Genomic DNA, 21,513 nt, shown 5'->3' on the forward strand with positions numbered 1-21,513 from the left:
CATTCCCAATTGACTAAAAACTTTATTTGCAATAGCTAAGCATTTGATAAATATATTCAATATTTATCAATGCTTCGTTGTAAATGCCTTCTGTAAATTCCATGGTCATATTGGTATTTTCTAGGCGTACTCTATGCAAAATATCATCAGCCATATGCGATCGATATCTTTCCCATAACTCTGTGGGAAATGAAGGGAAGCAAGCGGTCAATATAATTGCGAATAATGCGTGAATTTGGTTTGGATGTGCAGTGTTGCACGCGTCATTAATACATATATCCCACTGTTGGTCGTTTTCTAATAAATTCAGAGCTTGGTGAAAGGCGCAGCTCAATCACGACACGATCACACAAAAGTACCTCGATTAAAGTGAATATTTAATTCAGATTGTATAATAATCTGAATCAGATGCAAGTGGATACGTTTTTTTTTTTTTTGTTAATAAACAATGTAATTGGGAACAAGTATTGTTTCACATGTGACTGCGCGGTTGTCGTTTGCTAGTATGGCGAGTGTTCCCCTCACTTCCGGCAGATGGCGTGGTCACTGGTACACAGCTGACCGTTAAAAAAACTGTTTTCTCGCGGTCGCGGGTATGTGACTGATGCGAAAAATAGATAAAAACAATCTTTGATGCGGGTTATATATCGTGATAAAATTTGAGCTCAATCGGTGCAGAACATTTTGAGTTTTTGAAGCGTACACAAACCAACTTAACATTTTTATATATAAAGATTTGTGGGCTGCGAAAAAAAGCCCTAAGTCGTGCGAAAAAACACATCATTTTAAATGATTACAAAAGCAGATTAATGCTTACAAATTACAGAATAATCAAACGGCGTTGATTTCAGATGTTAATAAACTGCTAACGTAAGTAGAAGTTGTGCTGCTTCAGTGTACAACGTGATTCTCGAGTATGAATCTACTAATGAATTACGGTCTCCAAAGAAAACAAAACTCCGCAGGTCAATTGAGAAAAAGGTGAGATTTTGATAAAAACGCGATTCGTAAAAAAATTACACGAATTTGAATTATTTAGAAACAGTTTAGCGGTGTATTATGTCCTTTGGAAGAGAATGCAGTTATTGTCTTCGACAACGCTTCTTATCATTAAACGAAAAGAATTCCAGCCGTGTTATAGAAAAACAATGATATCAAAATGTGGCTTAGTTCAAAAGGAATAATTTTTGAAGAGGTTAATGTTAATAAGAGTTAATGTTCAATCATTGCAAAGGGTTTCGCGTATTAAAAGTAATTATAGTCCGTATAAAATTGGTTTGACACACAACGCCATATTGGTAAGTCGTGTTTTTATTCGGCTCCTAACGAATATGTTTACCGGCATCCGTGGCGCGAGTTGTAACGTCTCGGACTTTAATCCGGTGGTTCCGAGTTGGAATCCCGGTCAGGCATGGCATTTTCATACGCTATAAATCATTCATATCATCATCTGAAGCAATGCATAACGGTGGTTTCGGAGGTTAGAAAAAACAAAAAAAAACGAATACTTAGTTGTGTGGTTTCAGTGTTACTATTTGTGAATTTTGTTCTTTGCTTTTACATAGCAAAGAACGCTAAATGACCAAAAAACGATTGTTTGGTCATATATATGTAAAAAAATAACCTAACAAAGGATTTTTTGGTCATTATGTATTGATATTATTTTCTGTATATTTGGTTATTTCGACTTTTTTTGTTTGCAAAGTCTTAAGTCTATCTGGGCTATAAGAAAGTTGGGTGTTTTAATTTATTTGCTGTAAGTCATCTTCTTGGTGGCCTTTCTTTTTGTTTTGGTGTTTTTTTTTTGTTTTTTTTTAATAAAATACAGATGTTTTAGCTGTTAAATATAATTCAAAGAAATTTGTTACTTAATCAGTTGTGATTTTGTTTACATTGGCAACGGCCATACGGGCTCTTTGTGATTGGTCGTTGTGTTTGACAGCGGCCATCTTGCGTTGATCTGATTGGTTTTCCTTTGTTTACATTTCCATCTGACTTATTAGCCTCTTATTTATTAAAAAATTGTACAAATTAAAATTAGATAGATAGATTTATTAAAAATAGATGAAAACAATCTTTGATGCGGGTTATATATCGTGCTAAAATTTTTTTTTATCGTGATTTAAAAAAAAAAAAAAAATACTGATGTTTTAGCTGTTAACTATAATTCAAAGAAATTTGGTCGTTGTGTTTGACAGCGGCCATCTTGCATTGATCTGATTGGTTTTCCTTTGTTTACATTTCCAAATTAAAAATGTACAAATTAAAAATAGATAGATAGATTTATTAAAAATAGATGAAAACAATCTTTGATGCGGGTTATATAACGAGCTAAAATTTGAGCTCAATCGGTGCAGAACATTTTGAGTTTTTGAAGCCGTACACAAACGAACTTAACATTTATATATATATATATATATATATATATATATATATATATATATATATATATTTAGACCTACGTATAAAGTTTTGTGGCTTAAAAATCTCGAAAACTACCAGATAAATTTCAGCAAAATTTGGATATGATTTAATAGTGTATCTGAATCTGTGCATGCGAAAATTTGATTTAACAAGGTAAACAATAATTTCAAGGTAAACCTGCATTGATAACCGAGATTATTTACCTAGGTGTATCAAATTAAGTAATTTATTACATTATATGCAGTCATAAATATAATTCTGTATGAATTATAATGAACAAGTGATGAAACTTATTTTAAAATGTGCAAAATCGTTTTTCTTTAAAGTGTTCCTGTTTTTAGTTGTTTTAAACGGCTACCTGTCCAATTCCTATTCCAATCATTTTGTACTGATTAAACGTAAAAAAAGGTTAAAAGACTCCTTTTTGGGAAAGCGTATTTGAAATTCCTATTATAGTCAGGACGAAATAATGTTATCCGTAATTAATTCCGCTCAACTGGAATATTTAAAATTATTTATTTTATAACTTATTTCGTAATAAGCGCTATTTTTATTCGCCAATAAAAACTCTTCTCTTTTCAATTCTCCTAATAAAATCTTAAAATAAAGCATATTACTTCATTGTATCATGACAGAAATTATTATTTTTTACTATCCTGGAAAAAAGTGATATTTTTTTAACGGTTGCGATTAGTAGAAATACAAATACAATTTATACTTTTAATTACTATACTAGTTAAAGAGCTGGAATACCGACAATGCACTTTGACAAATCATGAAGAATTAAACAAAATGTTAGTTTTTAATAATAAATAAACGTTTAAAAACATTCTCGGAAATAAAATACTGTAGTACGATTTGTTAATTATAAATTATTGTGAATTCAGTCAATTACTACAATAATAATTTAAAAAACTTCTATTTTTATTGTTATTATAAATTTTCATTTGGTCAGGTGGAGATTGTGATGGGACAATTCTGTAGCAGTAATGAATACTTGTGTTCAAATTCAATACGGCAGAGTATTTCTGTTTTATAATACATAAGTGGTGAATAATAGGTTAAGAAAATATTGTGGCAAATATTAAATATTTACATAGATTAATAAGATTTTATTACCGATGAAAGATACTATAGCATCTGTTTGTTGGTGTAAATCAATATGAGTTGAACAACCTTACGAACAAACAGAGGTATAACAATTTTTTCTAGAGGTAACAATTAACGAAAGTTTATTTCGATTGGCTGAGTACTCAACGGATATAGGCAAAATATTGGAGTGTACCAGCAAAGAATGCATGTGCAAAAGCATAATAAGAGAAATAAAATTCAATCGGATACAGATAAAAGAAGGTAGTGAGAGAGGAGACAAATAAGTATGGGAATTATGCATTTTTATAAAATTCCACATAATGCAAAAAGCAACCGTTGGATCATTTTAAATCAAAATTATATTCTTAATGGAGAACTCATTTTATTCATTATAGAAATGTCAACCGGCATTTATTGATTTTCATTTTCAAATGAGAAAGGATATTTTTAAAATATTAAAAATATCCTTGATATATATCCTTGATATATTACATTTTTTTTAATGTAAATAAAAATCTGATCGTTTATCAGAAAAATTTACATAAAAAATAAAATTAGACTTAAAATAAAACTTATCCAACAATTTCTTACCAATATTATTGTAATCATTATAGAAATCCATCTGCATATCATTGTTTAGAATTTGAGCTATCGCTGTACTTAAGTTGGTAGCAAATAATGCAACACAAACCAACAGAATTAAAATTGACTGCTTCATGTTCTGCTGAAGAAATATAAAATTATAATGTATGTATTACTGACGATTACTTCTGTAAAATAAAAACTATGAAAATGAATAATAATTCTTGTGTTTTTATACCAATCTAAACCAGGAAAGCTTTTCGTTCCATAACTGCAGTAAAGGTTTCAAACCACATCCTATTTATTAATGAGGTTTTGTAAAATATGAATTTTTAAATAACATTTGTTGTAGTTAATAATAAAAAAGAAAAATAGATTGTTATGTTGGATGAATGATTTTTCCGTATTAAATTAGAACTAAAAACAAAGAATGATAATAAAATAATAAGTTTAATTTTCCTTTATAAATTTTTATTATACTCTTAACAAAGTCGTATTACTAATTTTGTTATCTTTCGAGATCATGTACTTCTGTAAACATCTCGATTCTTGATATGCCGCCCTAATATATACAACGGTTCGTACTTTCTACGAACCAAAATAATCTCGTACAAATAATAATAAAAGTTGAATGTGGCCTGATATGTTAGACACGATTCACAACCGAACAAACGGCAGAGCCGTTATTAAGAATGATGAGCATTTCAGGTTATTATCAGGCTTACTGGATAAAGTGTATACCGAATTGTTTCTCGTCCTTTTTCAGTAAACCAATTATATGTAGCTTGTCAGCATATCAAACATATTGAAGTACAACTGATAATTAGCTCTGTAAGTGACGCCATCATTCGGTTTTCCATAGGAACTGACGATGTAATTAAAATTGTACTCTTAGAGAGAGGGAGAGATATCGATCTGAATGGTGTACATTATGTCTCAGTAGTCTTACTTTTATTATACCCACAAGAATGACTAAGAGACATAGTGTAAGTCAGCAAACTAAAGTACATCTTTCTGATGTGAAATAACATGTTGGTTTGATTCACATCAGAAAAGCATTACAAATCGGTAAAGGAGGAAGTAGTGCGTAAATATATAATATATATATATATATTTTTTTTTTTTATATGTGAGTGAGTGAGTGTGTGTGTGTGTGAGTGTGTGAGGGTGGCTTATTAAAAAAATATAAAAGATTTTTTCCAGCTATAATTCTTAATAAATTACGACCTCAAAAACCCAATGGATTTTTTCTCTCTCTTCAGATTATTGCCTTGGTTACTACCAACTTTATAGAATTTTTATGTTCGTCAAAATTAAATGATAAATTACTTTAACGGCTGTAGATTTGTAAAGCATTTTTTACTATAATTAGCTCTGTAGCCCATCCCTTTGGCGAGCCTCAGTTCAGGGCGTGTAATGGTAAATATGGGAATATACAAAAACACGGATCTTATTTGTTAATTAGATGTACCAAATAAGCTAACGCAGCACTAATGAATTTAAAAGAAATAACTCTGCAATGGATTTATTCTATAAAACTATGAATCATGTAACGGTGTAGTGTAACGGCAAGTAAGTCCTATCGTTAAATCAGTACTTCCCTTTGCTGTCCTGACCACCATTTGCTAATGGTAGGTAAGGAAAGTGCAGTTACAAGAGCGGCAAACTGAGCCAGATATTCGAAATATTCGTTCACTAATAATGATCATCAATATCCTCAGATGTCTGAAAAATATACCTCAGATGTTAAGAAAAAGTGAGATAAATAGGGTAAAAATACAAATACCCCTTTCTGTTTGTACCCCTTTCTGTTTGAACAAAGTGTAAGGTCTGTATACACTGTCACTACTGAGGAAAAAACAAAATTTTATTAATGAAACAGTCTGATCTAAATAATGCACAATTTGCTGCATACATGTGTGCTACCAATGAGCAGATTTTCTCATTTTTGGTAAAGCTTTGCAGATTATGAAATATAAATACAGAATTTATTTTTATAATGGTTAAAAAATAAAAAGAAAGCCTGTAAAAATAAATGAACGTTTACTTTTAACGCCGCTTTCTAATAATTATAAGAAATGACCATTAATTAAAATATTCATCATCCATCCATATCTATTATAAAATTCGTTCCGAATTTTTTTTCCATATTAAGCTCTAAAATAGCTGGCTGTATAACCCATAAATCTAGATTATATATTATTTACGAAAGTTGTTCAGATGATTTTTTTTTTTTGACAGCTAATACATTTTTGACGGGTAGTTTTACTTTTTTGACGGGAAATGTAGGTTATAAAGAAGCTTACTCGCCTAACGAATTGTATCAAATGTGTTTTTACAAAATTTTTAAAAGTTAGTGTAGAACTATATAAGAAAGCTTCAAAACTTTGTAAGATATGGGTATAAGTCGTCGATGGTCGGAATAAAAGAATAGAAGAATAGCACTTGTGTAATTTCGGAATGTGGTTATGAAGAAAAGTTGAAAACCGATACAGGTAGACTGAATCAGACATTTCACAGTATTAAGAACATTGGAAGAGGAGCAGATTTTAATGAAAAGGAGTTAGACTTCATGGTGAGGACCTTAACCTTCTTAGTAACTGTCTTCAGCAATAGATCATAGAAATAAAAATAAGAGAAGGAAACAGAAAAAATAGGATCAGTGTACTTATAGATATTAGGAGAGAATAAGCAATTAAAAGCGGATTATTATTATGAATAAAATGAACAAATAAAATTAAAATTAATAGACTTTAATTTTTTAATCGAATAAATAAAAGTGTATGTTAAATAAAAAGTTTCAGTTGCTCTGTATCGAAATTTCCTATGCGCATCTTATTCTTACAGTTCTGAAACAAAAAAAGAATATTATGAGAATTATGTGCAGATAAAAAACATTATTAATTATTAGACTCCTGTTCTCATTTCGCAACTTATATAATACAATTTTACTACAATTCTACGTTTTCAAAAATTATATTCTGCTATAATTTTATGATGAGAATTACCTAAAACCCCTATGTCAAAGTGGAATTTCATTTTTAAAGATGTTTCAGTATATTAAAGAAAGACTTGACGTATAAATTGAATTTTTGATTTTTTTATAAACTTAGTACGCCATTAAAATTGAATTTTATTTACTAACTGTTACTTACTCGTGTCAATTTTTGATTTAAATTAGGTTATGTCCTAAATATTTTTAAATTAGTTTTTTTTTTAATTTGTGAAAACACAGTTCTTTATATTAGTTTAAAGTGGTAAATTTTAAAAGTAAACAAATAATACAGAGACAGTTTAAACGTAGAGAGACATCATCTAAGGAGTTCTTATTTCAAACGTGTTCATAATTAGTCAACAAGTTTGGAAATTAATTATCAAAATAAACTCCTTTTTTGATTCCAACTAATCTATAATTATGAATTCATTAATTCATAATTTTATAATAAAAGGTTAGACAATAATTATCTGTACGATAAAGGGACTAAAAACAAAACCACAGAGAAGTAATAACACAAGATAAACAGTAGACGGTAAAATGAATTATATAGACTAGAAAAGGTAAAAAATTACGCGTTGGGTGCACTGGAGATTGCTTCAGCAAAAACCTCTATCTATACTTGTGTGGTCAATTCTCTAATCAACTGTACACTAACAGCCAACGGAACTTGCTCCAGCTGACATTCTACTGCCCTTTTAGTATAATACATGGTCGAAATTTTTTATACTATTATACATTGTTTGGCTTTATTATACAGGAAATTTATGAAGCAGTAGTATATTTATGTATGTACATATAATAAATTTTCGATTAAAGTAATGTTAAAGATTAGAAAAGTTAATTCTAATTTAATTAACTTAAAATAAATTGCACGAAAAGCACTAGTTACTTTATTTAGTATTACATATACTTATTACTTTACCGTACACAAATTTTATAGTACAATAATATGATCTGATTTATTTCCTCATCAAGAAATCCTTATTTTTATTTCTATTTGACATTATTCCGATACAATGATAAATCATAATAACTTTAACTTTACTTATTCTTAGCTTTAGAAAATAAAACCCTACTCATTTTATAAAAGTAGAAATAAACAAAACCACTACAAAATCTGCAAGGGCCGAACGTTGATACAGGTTTATAAATTCTAAGTTTTCCGTACTGTCACTTTCATTTTCATTGTCATCTTCTAAAGAAATTCTAAAAGATTCCGTTAGATTACTAATTACGCATTTTTTCCTATTGAATTTCTGTTCTTCTTTCTTCACTTCTGCGCAAAAAGACATTCAAAGCGATGCATCTATTTTAGTAAATTTATTTTCCATATGTGTTTAATATTGTCAATACCAAAAGTAACATTGTGGCTATCAATATAACCGTTGAGTTTAGACTTACGAGTCGTTTTAATAGAGTTAAAATTTTGACGGTGTGGAAGTATTCCTAACACTACATATTTTTTCTAGTTCATCTAACAAATACAAAAAAATAAAAAATAAATTTATATTCTTATTTATTTCTTTAATTAAATCTTATATTTGAGGTTTCAGAATAAAGGATGAAAATAAAATAATGTGTTTTAGCAACCAGTCCTTTATTTCTCGTTTTCTTGAATTTCGAAGTAGACTTTTTTTATTTCAACATACAGTGACACGATGTAATTATTACCAAATTTTTGGGACGTTTTCTTATTAATTTTTTTCAGCCCATTTTAAGTAATTTTCTGAACATCTAGAATTAGTGATAATCACCACATTTTAGATTTTTTTTCACAGGTAATAAAGCGGTTGGAACAAATTCCACTTCTCCTCCAGCGTGTATTAAAATACTACCTTTAGAAATTTTGTTTTTAGTACTTCTCCTGAAGCACCACCCCCATGACTTCGTAGAGCTATGACTTGGAAAAATATAGTTTTCATCAAGGTATGCAATCTACCTCCTATCGGTTTTGAATCGTTTCACCACTTCCCTTTATATTGCATTCATTTAAATCTGAGGTGCTTCTCAGTAAGAAGTTTCCTGTTATTTTCAAGTTTTTTTTTTTTTTTAATTTAAAATGAATATCTTAATATTCTTCTTAAACTGGTTTCACTTCCAGACAATTTTACTGAATCTTTCGCATATAATTCCAATTATTGTTAATAGTTTGTAAGTTTATACCCTTATAAACCCTTATACCATTTATGTGAGTTACGAAAATGATTTTCAGTCTTTCTTAATAGGTTAATGACGAAATAATTGAGATATATTCATACTGTATTACGGTGGACTTTCTCCTATTTATACGCAAAAAAAAAAAATTATAAAAAAAATATTAGTTTTGTTGTATGACAGGAAATTTTTGTCCAAATTTTTTAATAATAATACTTTTGCAGTTGTAGTTTTACAAACCTGTGCAGAATGAAATCAGCATTCTAAATTTTATTTAAACTCTTTTGCTAAACTGTAAAGTCTTTTTTTATCAATACCTACTGATGTCTATTTATATCCGCTAAGGGTGATTTGGGTAGGGTCACAAGGTTGTGTGAAGAATGAACTATTTAAAAAATATTATTATTATTGTTGTTGTAATTATCTGCTGCAGTTTTCTTGGTTCCTAAAAGTATTATGTAATATTTTTAACAATTAAAAATAAAATCAATATATTATTTTTAATAATAATAATTATTGCATAAAAAAATTTAGTTAAATTTTACATTTTTTATATTTCCTTTTTAAAAAATATTTTATTTGTATTGTAATTTGTATTTTAATAAAATAACTTACAAAATCAGAACGATTTAATTTTAGCGCCAATGTAAAAGTCAGTTAATCACATTATTTTTCACTGATATTGCATGCTACTTTTAATAAACATAATATGTTTTATTAAATAAAATTTTTACCAAAAAATGTACTTACAAACTCAGTCGATAAGTTGTGTTTGATGCATGAAAGTTTCCTTGTGAAATTTAACTTCTAAATTTACCAGAAATTTCCCCATCCAGAATCTTCTTTACCTCCGAATCCTCCAAACCCATCAAAACCGCCATCACCTCCAAAATCTCCAAAGCCATCAAAACCTCCAGAACCTCCGACACCACCAGAAGCTTCAAAACCTCCAGCAGCTCCAAAACCTCCAGAAGCTCCAAATTTTCCATGACCAAATAAACCGCCAAGACCTTCTAAACCTCCAGAAGTTCCTAGTTTTCCTTTATCATCAACGCCTTCAGAACCTCCATCGCCTCCTGAACCTCCTAAACCTCCTGAACCTCCGAATTTTCCATTGCCTCCGAAACGTCCATTACCTCCAATACCCCCGAAACCTCCAACTCTTCCAAAAGCTCTGACCTTTCCAAAACTTTTGAAATCTCTAAATCTTCCTGGATCTTCAGAATTAGAGCTACGACGGTACCTATCGCCTACAAAATTAAGAAATAGTATATATTTTAGATTGTATCATTAAATTAATGAGTAAACTGAAGTTGAGAGAGTAAAATATTCTTAAATAAAATATTACTCAATATTATTACATTCTTTTACTATAATGAATTTTAAAATTATTTTAATGTGTAAAATGATACTAAATCGATTTAAAACTAAAGCAACATAAAAGTATTAAAAAAAAAAACAAATCATGCATAGGAACAAAATTCTATTAAAATTAAAAATGAAATTTTTTCGGATGGTATGATTTTTTTCCATTTAATTTTCGAAATATTTTTAGAAAAATATTGATAAGATACTATCTTAATTCCCTAAAAATATCTTTTATTTTACAACAAAATTTGTTAAAAACGGTTCATACGATTTTATGAACTTATGAATAGAAAATTAAAACAACGTGAAACTTGAAAACAAGTCGTGAATAAACGTTTTATACATTTCATTAAAAGAAAAGAAATATGCGTAAATTATTTTCTACTTTCTGAAGTAACTCACTATCAATAAGTTAATGGTATTCTCTGGAATACCATTACCTTATTGTATGATTCTTGCGCATTACTGAATATTTAATATTTTTATAAATCTTTTTCTCAATAGAAATCTGAAATTCTCGATGAAATTATTTTCATTTTGGCATTTAAAGCAGGACACAATTAGGAAGTACTTCTTCAAAAGCCCATTGTTCTAATTTTACTGTAAAACATGCTGACTGCAGTCATTAAAGGTAGTTTAATTGCCTAAAAATGTGAATTCCTTTTTCGACGTTCCTTTCTTCAACAGTAAGGAATTAATTAATAATTAGAAAGAAACTAATTGTGTGGTTGAACAAATACAAATAGGGTGTCATGATGTTCTGATTAGCTAGAACAAGTTTTAAAGAATTATGAAATTATTCATAGATTAATTTTTTTTATTTTTACAAATACAAAATAGGGAAAGTTACTTAAAACAATTTATCAAATTAAAAATAAACAGATTTTTGTCAATCATAATAGCTTTACTTATCATAAAGTACATCAATAAGTAGAAGTAAAAATTTATACTAATATATTATCTTTTTTTAATTCCTACTCGTTTTTAGTGATATTATCAAAATAATTATACGTTAATTCAAAACATGTTTAAAATTATATAATTTAGATAAACATAACTAAAGTATCATTATCTATGAGTTTTAATCACAAATTATTTTTAATTTATTTTTAAAAAAACGTAAAGTAAAAAATGCTTAATACGAATATTTACGTTTTTCTTACCGTAATTGTTTCTATAGAAGCTCACGACTTTGTCTTCGGTGAAACGTCCTTCTGTTGTAGAAAATAAACAGAATACCGCTACGGCGGCAAACAGAATTATTGTAGCTGGTTGCATTTTAAGATCTCAAGAGGAAGCTCAGTTCCCACACGAAGGTGACTTGAGTGAAGTTTGTGAATCGGTAAGAATTTGATGTCTTTATATACAAAAATATATCATCGGATATCCTGAAACGTAACATTTAATAATTTATCTCTAATGATATATGTATTTGTCTGGTGGGTTTGCTTCCTTTAAATAAAATAGATTTATCTAAGTTATTTTTAGAAGAATTCTTGATAATCTTTTATTAAAAAACCGAAATATTACTTAATTAATTCATAATAAATAAAGATTATAATTTACCTATTTCCTCCGTATTCCATTAAACTACATCGCTAATTACGATTAATGATAAAATAGAACTAGGAAGGAATGTAGATCATAGTTCAGAAGTCACATCTCCTAGAGAATTTCTCTGATAACCTACATGGTCATACGAGTATATTATACAGTATGTCCTTTATTGTCTGTGTCCATCAAAAAGATAAACGAGTACACTTGGCTCAGCCAAAGTACGAGCTTGTGACGTCACGTATTATTACTCGGCCGTATTATTACGTGACTGCGTATTATTACTCGGCCTGAAAACTTCAACTCCGCGTATAAAATCGAAGTATTAGATATTATCATATTGTACGCGGTAATAAGTATCATATTTACAATTACTAATTATAAACAATACGTAAATAATTCTTTTAAAACCTTTTTTGGATTAAATTATTAATTTTTAATTATAAGCAAGAGCTTACTTAAATTTTCTTCATGCATTTAACTCAAACTTTTAGCAAGTTCACCATCCTCGCTAAACGAATCACTGTCACTTTTATTTTCATTTATACTATCAGAGTCTACATGTATAACATGACGTTCTGTTATTTCATTTATCAGTGGTTTCAGTTTTACATACTCAGTTACATAGTTTTTACATTTTCAAAATAGGGTTTCCAGTCATCTTCATTCATGGAAGAATTTTCTCCGTAGTTAATTTTTCAAAATTTGTGAAAGAAAATGTTGTGTTATGACTCGTCACATTTCGTTTTACGGCTGACCATACCATCTCAATAGGATTCAAATGAGGATGGGAGTCTAAGAACAGGATGCCCGTATCTTTTCAAAAGTTCATCCAAGTGATATTTTTGTATTTTAGTTTTATGTAACTTTACTTATTCATATAACTGTGGTTTCAGCATTTTTGAATTAATGGATATAGGTTTTCTCCAGCCAATCGGTCAAATCTTTTCTTCTGGAGTTAGAATTTGGCGCTTTATCAATACCTGTATTGTGATAAGGGGCGTTATGAACAACTACTACTGACATTTGTGGAAGATTTAGAATCAACTTTACACGCGCCCATTTCATGAAATTGTATGTATTCATGTTATCATAGTAGTCACCACTTTTCGAACTGGCTTTCCAAGTAAGTAATGCGTTCGGAATAAAACCGATTTGTCCTCCAGTATAAATTACTACTAAACTATCACCTTTATTAATCGGCACATGAAGTCCCACAACAATACTATCAGACCACGAATTTGTCGAACAATGCGAATTTAAAACGTACGTTTCAACCAAATAAACAATGTAGCATTGTTTTGTCTATACTTAGCCGTCGCCTGAAAATATTCCATTCTCTTCCACCTGACATCGGATTTCTCAATTAAAATGTTTTTCTTATTTTCAGTTTTACGCCATTTGAAACCTAACTATTTCAAAAAAACAGCTCAAGTTGATTCATTGCCTTTAAAAACAATAGATAACTGAAGTTCTTGCCTTATTTTTTTAAAAGTCGGTAAATCATTCTTCTGTAAATGAAATTCATTAACTGTTCTTTAAACTACACCTAAATCAAAACTGTCCAGTCCACTGATAGGTTTCGAACGTCGTTTATACTTTTTCGGCGTGCTGAAAGAACACGAGTGGGATGTTGATTGAAGAATCATGTATTTTTTTTCTCTTCTGAGTTTTTGAGTTTGTGTTCTTGATATTCTACAAGCAGCAGCATTTTTTCTTCTCATTTTTGAATGCCAATTATATGTTTGTCATCAGTTAATTTACCTACTTTTAGAGCTTCTTTTTTCATAAAATCATAAACATTACTGATAATTTCACGTGCTTGATTGCTAAGTTTTTTTTTCTTAACTAAGGATTTAAATTCTGCCATAACAAACCGTCTAATAACACACGAACAAAAATAAAACAAAAAATAATATATTACAAAAATTTTCCGAAAAACAATGAGTAATTATAAAATAATATGACCGCACAAAAACGCTACCTGAATACCTTCACTGAACAAGATATAAACTAAAGTTTATTTCCTATGCACGCATTGTGTACTACAAATGAGGGATCTAAATATAATCGTGACAAAAGATATCATTTTTAACTGCATGTATAAATTTTTATAGGCCTGTACATAATACCAATCAGAGCATTCATTAGTCATTGGTTAAGGAATTGTTACTGTTTACAAGATTGAGTCATTAAGTATTTTTGTATATATATAATCAACTCAAATGAAAAGAATTGAACACACAACAACATAAATTTATTGTTTGGGCGCCCTTATTGTCAGTAAGTTGAAAAATGGAATAAAAATAATAATTACGCACAAAAATAATGTTTTGGAAAACAATAATATAATGAAATCTTAGCACGCGACGTCACAAGCTCTTAGATTCGCTGGGGAAGCGAATGTGGTTATATTGCTGTCAATATTTAATTTATCAATAAATTTGGCTGAAATTTCATAGCCAAATTTAAGTACGAAGAAAAAGAGAAAAGATATAATAGCAAATTATCACTCGTTTTTATTGTATAAAAATGAAATGATGACACATTAATAGAAACAAAATAAACATCCAGTTTTCAAACATTTTAACTTCTTAAAGCCAATACAATGTCAACTGTTATTCGGTTTTCGTCATCATTGCTACTGGAGAGCTACTGCATATTTATAAAACATGAAATAAATGATAATAATCTAAAATTTATTTTAAAATGTATAAAAATACCTTCACGGATCATGGTCAATTCGATGAACCAACCAAAAAGTGAATTGTACTTGAGCTATAAAGTCTTATAACATTTCTTAGTAATCTCTCGCAACAGTTAGTTACCAGAGATATTTGCAAGGAAAAATAAAATCGGTTTTTACGATTGTCTATGTCTTTCTTGAAAGCGAGTCGGATAAACAGATTTTGCTTCTCGAGTTATCCAGGTTCGTGAAGTTAATCCTAAATGGAACTTCTGTATCAACTTTTCCGATCAGTTAATCTTTTTCGAAAAGTGGATGTAGAGGTTTCAAGGAATATCGATCAGTTACCGTAATGCTAAATAAATAAATACTTAAGGCATTCAAGAAGAAATTCTTCAAATATAGATAAATTCATTCATGTATATTTACTCGTCATCTTCAACGCATTGCTATTAATGCGTAGCTGTACAGTAGTCATATTATACTTCTTTTTATTCCTCACGATTATGGAAAATGTTAACTTTTAAAAATTTATAATTTCAGCTTATTATAACAGTAGTTTTAACAGATACAATATAACTTGTCTTAACTGTTGAAAATTTAAAACTTAATTTTATTTCTAAAAGAAAAGGCTGATATTTTTATCTTTTTTTATTTGTTTTGTTGTTCAATTAAATTGGCAAACAAATCGGTCCGTAAATATAATTTCTACATTTAGTCACAGATATTAAAACTTGTGTAATACGGCTATGATCAAAAGTGAAATTTCAATCAAATTTTGTCTTTATTTAACATCATAACGTTATATCCAATCATTAAAATAATCCTTAAAGATCGGAAAACTTAAAATATTACAAAACATTTTACTATTTAACTTTTGTAACATATTTGTTTCAAACGAAAAATGTTAAGAAATTGGCCTACTTACTGATATTTTGTAGACCTTTCAGATTTTTTAATTATTTTGGAACACTGTTTTTTTTAGAATCTGTCATTAAACATCATTAATTAAAGGAAAATATTTCTAGAGAGCTTGAAATTTAGTACATCCAACAGAAAGAAGTTGAAGTTAAAAATTCATCATTCCTAACACAGTACTGTTAAACAAACCCTGACTGACGTACAGGCCAAATTAACCCAATATTAGAATCATTAAAATTTTTAATAATTTTTTTCTTAATTTTAACAATGAGGATCAACAACAAAAAAATGTGCCATATCGATCATATTATGTAAAGAGACGTGAAATGGTTATATATAATATCGATAATCCAATCCTACTGAAATTAAGGCTTCATTTATTCCTTTACTTAATGAATGCCTTACTTTGTTTACTTCAAGTGCTGATTTTCTAGTATTTCAAGCTAAATAAGCTATCAGAGAATTTGAGGAATAAATCCCTACTGCTAAAAATAAGAGATCTATTTTTTCTTCACATTTTTCTGTTTTAGGCAATAAAAATTTTTATTGTTATTTTTTTCCAGATGGAGAATTTTTTAAACATGAATTTCACTGTGAAGGAGGCATAATGTCATGAAAATTTCGGCCCTTGTTAAAATCAAACTAAAACTTTCAGTTTAGTAGTTAGTGATTCTGACTGGCTAAGAAAAGAATCATCCAACAAATTGCATAAAAAAATGGTTTCTTTTCATAACCTAAAAAAGCATGTTTTTATGATCTTCATCCGAATTAATATTACTATTTAACAGTGCATTATTACAAAAATTCCTCTTTTTTTTAAATTATCTGAAAACCTAAATACTAACACAATAAATACAGTACAACAGCAATAAAGCAATTAATTTTATTTTATTGAGAGGCAATACTGGTTTAATAACTTTAGAAAAGGGAACAGTTATTACAGAGTTAGTGACTAAAAAGTAAAGGTTACAAAGTGGAAATAACCACAGAAATACCCACTACACAGTGATTATTAAAATACTGTTTTAGTATTACCATGTCCGTGACAAATGTAGAACATTCAAGATAAATGTTTTTTTCTCCGTGATAATAACTAAAAGAGTAAAGAGTTTTACGGAGTTTTTAATTTTTTTCTGTTTGCGTTGCCCAAGCTTGTTTATGCGTATGTCTTCTTAAGATTTGTTCTTAAGAGTACATAATTATTTTTTTCGTTAAAAAGGACTTATTTCATATTAATTGTTTTTAAGAAAATATCTTGCATAAAAAAAAACGAACAGTGCGGGAATATATTTTTTAGTATATGACTATTATGGTTTCTACTTCCTTTACATTATCATAGCCACCTCCGTTACCCGAGTTCATGTGGTTTGTGAACGTGTTTGTGGTTTGTGTATCTGCTCAGAATATGTCATATCTACTTAATCAGTAAGACTGATAAAAATTTATTAAATCAATTTTCCGAAGAAAAATATGGTTAGTAAAAGGTAAGTAAAGGTTTTATGGTTTTGGAAGTATTTGAGAAAATGGTGATTCCAAATCTATGATTAAAGGAACAGTTTTCTCTTTCTAATGCCTTACAGCCCTTACTGCGGCGACCCGGATACCCCAGAACACGTGGTGTTCTGGTGCCCGCAGTTAGATGATTACCGCCTAGCTAGCTCAACGATTACCGAACCGCTCAGCGTGGAGAACATCATCGCCACCATGATGCGGAGCCCCAAGAGTTTTAATACCATTGCGGGGTTCGTGGCGAGGGTTCTTCAGGAGAAAGCGGGGATGAGGGACAGCTCTGCGGAGCTGCCGTTCGCACGTGCTTGCACAAGTGGGCGGTAGCGATGAGGCACGGGGACTCTCGCACCTCCTAGCAAAAAAGACCGAGTCCCGGCGAGGATGCCCCACTCAGGGTGTCCCCGTTAGAGGCATTGGCATAAAGACCGAATCCCAGCTCCTGGAGTGGGGACCCAGGGACGGCATAGCCGGGCCTGGTGGATCCTACTCTGAGGGTTTGAAGCGGATGCAAAGTGAGATTCGACCGGCGGGCCGAGACGTGGAGGCCCGTTAGAGTAAAGGACATTCCCCTGGGTTTGTAATATTTCACTGCAGGATCCCGCCCGGGGGAGAGGAAGTTAAAGAAAAGAAATGTTAGTAAACACACTATCCTGTTTTTTTATCCTTTTTGACCATTTTCATAGTTTCTGTATACTGTTTTGTTCATTTGTCCTTTTCAATTAAAAATAACAACGAAAATTATGTGTTTTTTAAATATGAATTTACATATTCACAACAAATTTGTTAGTAAAATTCGTCACATATTTATAAACTAATATTTTCCGAAAAATAGGTACTGTAAATATATACGCTACAAATCATTCATCTCGTCCTCTGAAGCAATACCTAATGGTGGTCCCGGAGGTTAAAAAAAATGATACTGTAGTAAATATGGAGATTTTGTTTACCACTTTCAAAATTGAGCCCGTCTTAATTTTACACTCCCTTAGAGACGAAACTACTAGTGTTATGAAGGAATTTTTATTAGTAAAAATGTAAGGGTTTCATTGTGTAAAAAATGACACTTTCATTTTTCAAATGGGACTTCAAAAAAATTACGGAAAATATTTGTGTGGTTGCCATTTTTTTCTTCCTTGTACGAAGTAAAGAAAGTATTGTGATCGCGAAAAATTTCGGTTTTCAGATTTCAACGGAAATACCCATTTTGACCATCCCTGAATCCATTTTGACTAGATGGGCGTGACGTCTGTACGTACGTATGTATGTATGAACGTACGTATCTCGCATAACTTAAGAACAATTAGCCGTACGATGTTGAAATTTTGGATTTAGGACTGTTGTAACATTTAGTTGTGCACCTCCCCTTTTGATTACAATCGACTGAACCAAAAGTGTCCAACTAAGCCCAAAATCCACAAAGAAAATCTGGATTTTGGACTTTTTCTTAACTTCAGTAATAAGCCCTCATTGAGAGTTTTACAACGATGTATCATAAGTAGCAGTTATTTTCATTGGTTCCAAAGTTATAGCCAGATTCCAGAGTTATAGAGATTTTAATTAATGAAATATTTGTATTTATAAGGGGAAGGCACATCGGTTCCAATCAGACTTCATCTTCTTTTTTACTTTTTAACTTTTTTTTTTAAATTAAATATATTGATTTATTAATAATTAATTATTAACCCATGATTGTAAAAAAAAATCAATAAATAATAAGTCAATGATAAAAAAAAAATTATTAGTGAAATAAAATTTGATGTACTTTTAAAAATGTGTAAATGTAATTTAATAGACATATGTAATAGATTTGGTGAAACACCTGATTATTTAATATTAATTGAAAATTATAATTTAGAATCGTACTATTTTTTAATTTTGTTAGCAATTTCTTGTAAAAATTGTATATTTATTTTTAAAAAATCAATTTATTTAATTATTTTACAGAAAAATAAAATAAATTTTTGAATTGTATTCAATTTAAAGTGATTGTTGAAATTTTTTCACTTGTGCGTAATATGCACAAGATTTCTGGTGTTATTTCAGATATCTGGTGTGTCGTGTAAATAAAAGTTAATAATAATTAAACTATTTCCTTTAGTGAATTCCGGTATACGGTTATAAATATTGATTTTGACCTTACAGCCTAGAATAATCAGTATTTATTATTGGATTATTTGGTAAACAATTTATTTAAAGAGTAATCAAGGGACTTTTACTCTAACCTGATATTTCAGGTAAGATTGTTGAATTAATAATGTTTAAATATTTGATGTTAATAAAAACCAATATTTTAGCAGTTGTGTGATTGTCCACTTTTATTAAAGAATTGGAGGATCATATCTCATTTCCAAATGAAATAAGTTTAAATGAAGTGCAGCAAAAATGTTTATATGTATTTAATAGACGTACAAGGAAGTCGTGTGATGTCCACATCAGATTTTTTACAAAATAATTTCATTATAGTAGTTTTTATCTTATCCACTAAATATAAATGAGTCAGTATAATAATAATAATTATTATTATTTTAATACCAGTAGTGATAATAATTAATGATAATAGTGATAATAATTAGTCCATACTAATCAATAGTTGACATTGCTCAAATACCACTAAACCTGTGATTTTATCTCCAGCACGTTTTACCTCTATTTAGTCACAAATATTTTATTCAGTAAGCTATAATATAAATTTCTTTGCAAATTTATTTAAAATAAAAGTTAAAATTACAGTTAATCTTAATATTTTCAACCTAGTAACAGGACATTTGTGATTATTATGTACTAAGACTATTTTTGAATACCTTGAAATTGCTAATTTTTCCACGATAAATAGCAAATCTACATCTCTAAATCCATTAACTGGTTGACATCCAGTTGATTTAAGAAAAAGCAAAGGGATTTACTCAAAAGCTTTATCTCAAATCTTATTGAGAGTGTAGAAGACTTAGAGACAGGAGACAGTAGAAGATCTATGAGATTCGTACATTTGAAGAGTTGATAAATGATAATAGTACGCTAAGGTCTGCCTACATATCTCAATCAAAGAATTAGGTTTAGAAAAAAATTAAGAGGATTCAGAATTTGTATGCAAACAAATATTTTTCATAAAGGTGTTCGCGGTCATCGCACTATAAGGAGTATTCTTCGTAATCAGTCCATATACGAGTATCTTTATTATTATCACTGTGTTTAAGATTTTTTACTAAGCGATTTCCAAATCAGGAATAATTTCAGTCATTGGCTAAGGAACTAGGTTTTTATTTAAGAATACGCTACAGTTAACTCTTGATGTCATCAGGCATCTTCCAAACATACTGCCTCCTTGGACCGAGTTAGAACTACATGTTAATTGCTATTGACAGTATCTTGTACTAAATTCAACCAAAAGATCACCTCTTTCATTTGTTCTTCCAAGTCCATAAGATCCTATAGCAAGTTCATCAGCATTCTCAGCTAACACCGAATTCCAAACCCGCAATGATTAAATTCTCCTCTTTCTTAACATCCTTCATAATAATATCCAATTTGTCATAGTCCTACCCCTTCTGTCTCTTGATTTGAAGTTCGCATGTACACTTGCACTATGACAGTCTAATATTTTGTCCCACATCTAATAAGATGTGGGACAAAAAATTGTCGGTATTTAAAAGCAAAAAAATGTAGGAGTAAAATGTTTAATTTTTTGTGTAAGTAAGATTTAAATAAAAATATATCTATATATTAAATAAAAATATATTCTCTAATTCTGTTTATTCATTGATCAAGAAAATGTTATTGTTTGTTAAATTTCAATCAAATACGTTTTTTTTTTACTTTATGCGAGTGATTGAGCTGTTTCTTTTTTCATATAAATTTTAAAATATTTTCAAATAGTTTTTGGGGAAAGTCTTTAGTTTTGGGGAAGTCTTTATAAATGCTATATAAACATAATTAACACTTATGATAAATGTAGACCATAACTGAACATTAATTTTCACGATTAGAGGTGGGTCACCTTGCATCAGAGAAAAATGCTACTGAAAATCAATCAGTAAATTAAATTGAGCATCAAAATTACCAGTAACTCGGTAACTCAGCATGTCGAAACTGGATTTACTTGTTTAACAATAAATTTAAAACAATTGTTAGAAATTTAAATGGATTTCTTTTTTGTTTTTTTCATTAGACTAGCAGTAGAAAAAAGCAAATAAACGGGTTTGACACACAGTATTAGATGTTTAATCTA

The 21,513-nt window shown here is 29.5% G+C and overlaps 1 protein-coding gene across 1 annotated transcript; it reads right to left on the reverse strand.

The window, feature by feature from the left end:
• Positions 1 to 6,864: 6,864 nt before the first annotated feature.
• On the reverse strand, positions 6,865 to 11,938 carry LOC142320295 (uncharacterized). Its single transcript, XM_075358002.1, has 3 exons — positions 11,782 to 11,938; positions 10,001 to 10,500; positions 6,865 to 6,947 (listed from the first exon to the last, which is right to left on the reverse strand). Exons 1-2 carry the CDS (start codon positions 11,894 to 11,896, stop codon positions 10,064 to 10,066), a joined length of 552 nt encoding a protein of 183 aa, XP_075214117.1. The 5' UTR covers positions 11,897 to 11,938; the 3' UTR covers positions 6,865 to 6,947; positions 10,001 to 10,063.
• Between the last annotated feature and the right edge of the window lie 9,575 nt (positions 11,939 to 21,513).

The sequence above is a fragment of the Lycorma delicatula genome, chromosome 2 (genome assembly GCF_047948215.1).
Source record: "Lycorma delicatula isolate Av1 chromosome 2, ASM4794821v1, whole genome shotgun sequence".
In the NCBI taxonomy this organism is placed as follows: Eukaryota; Metazoa; Arthropoda; class Insecta; order Hemiptera; family Fulgoridae; genus Lycorma; species Lycorma delicatula.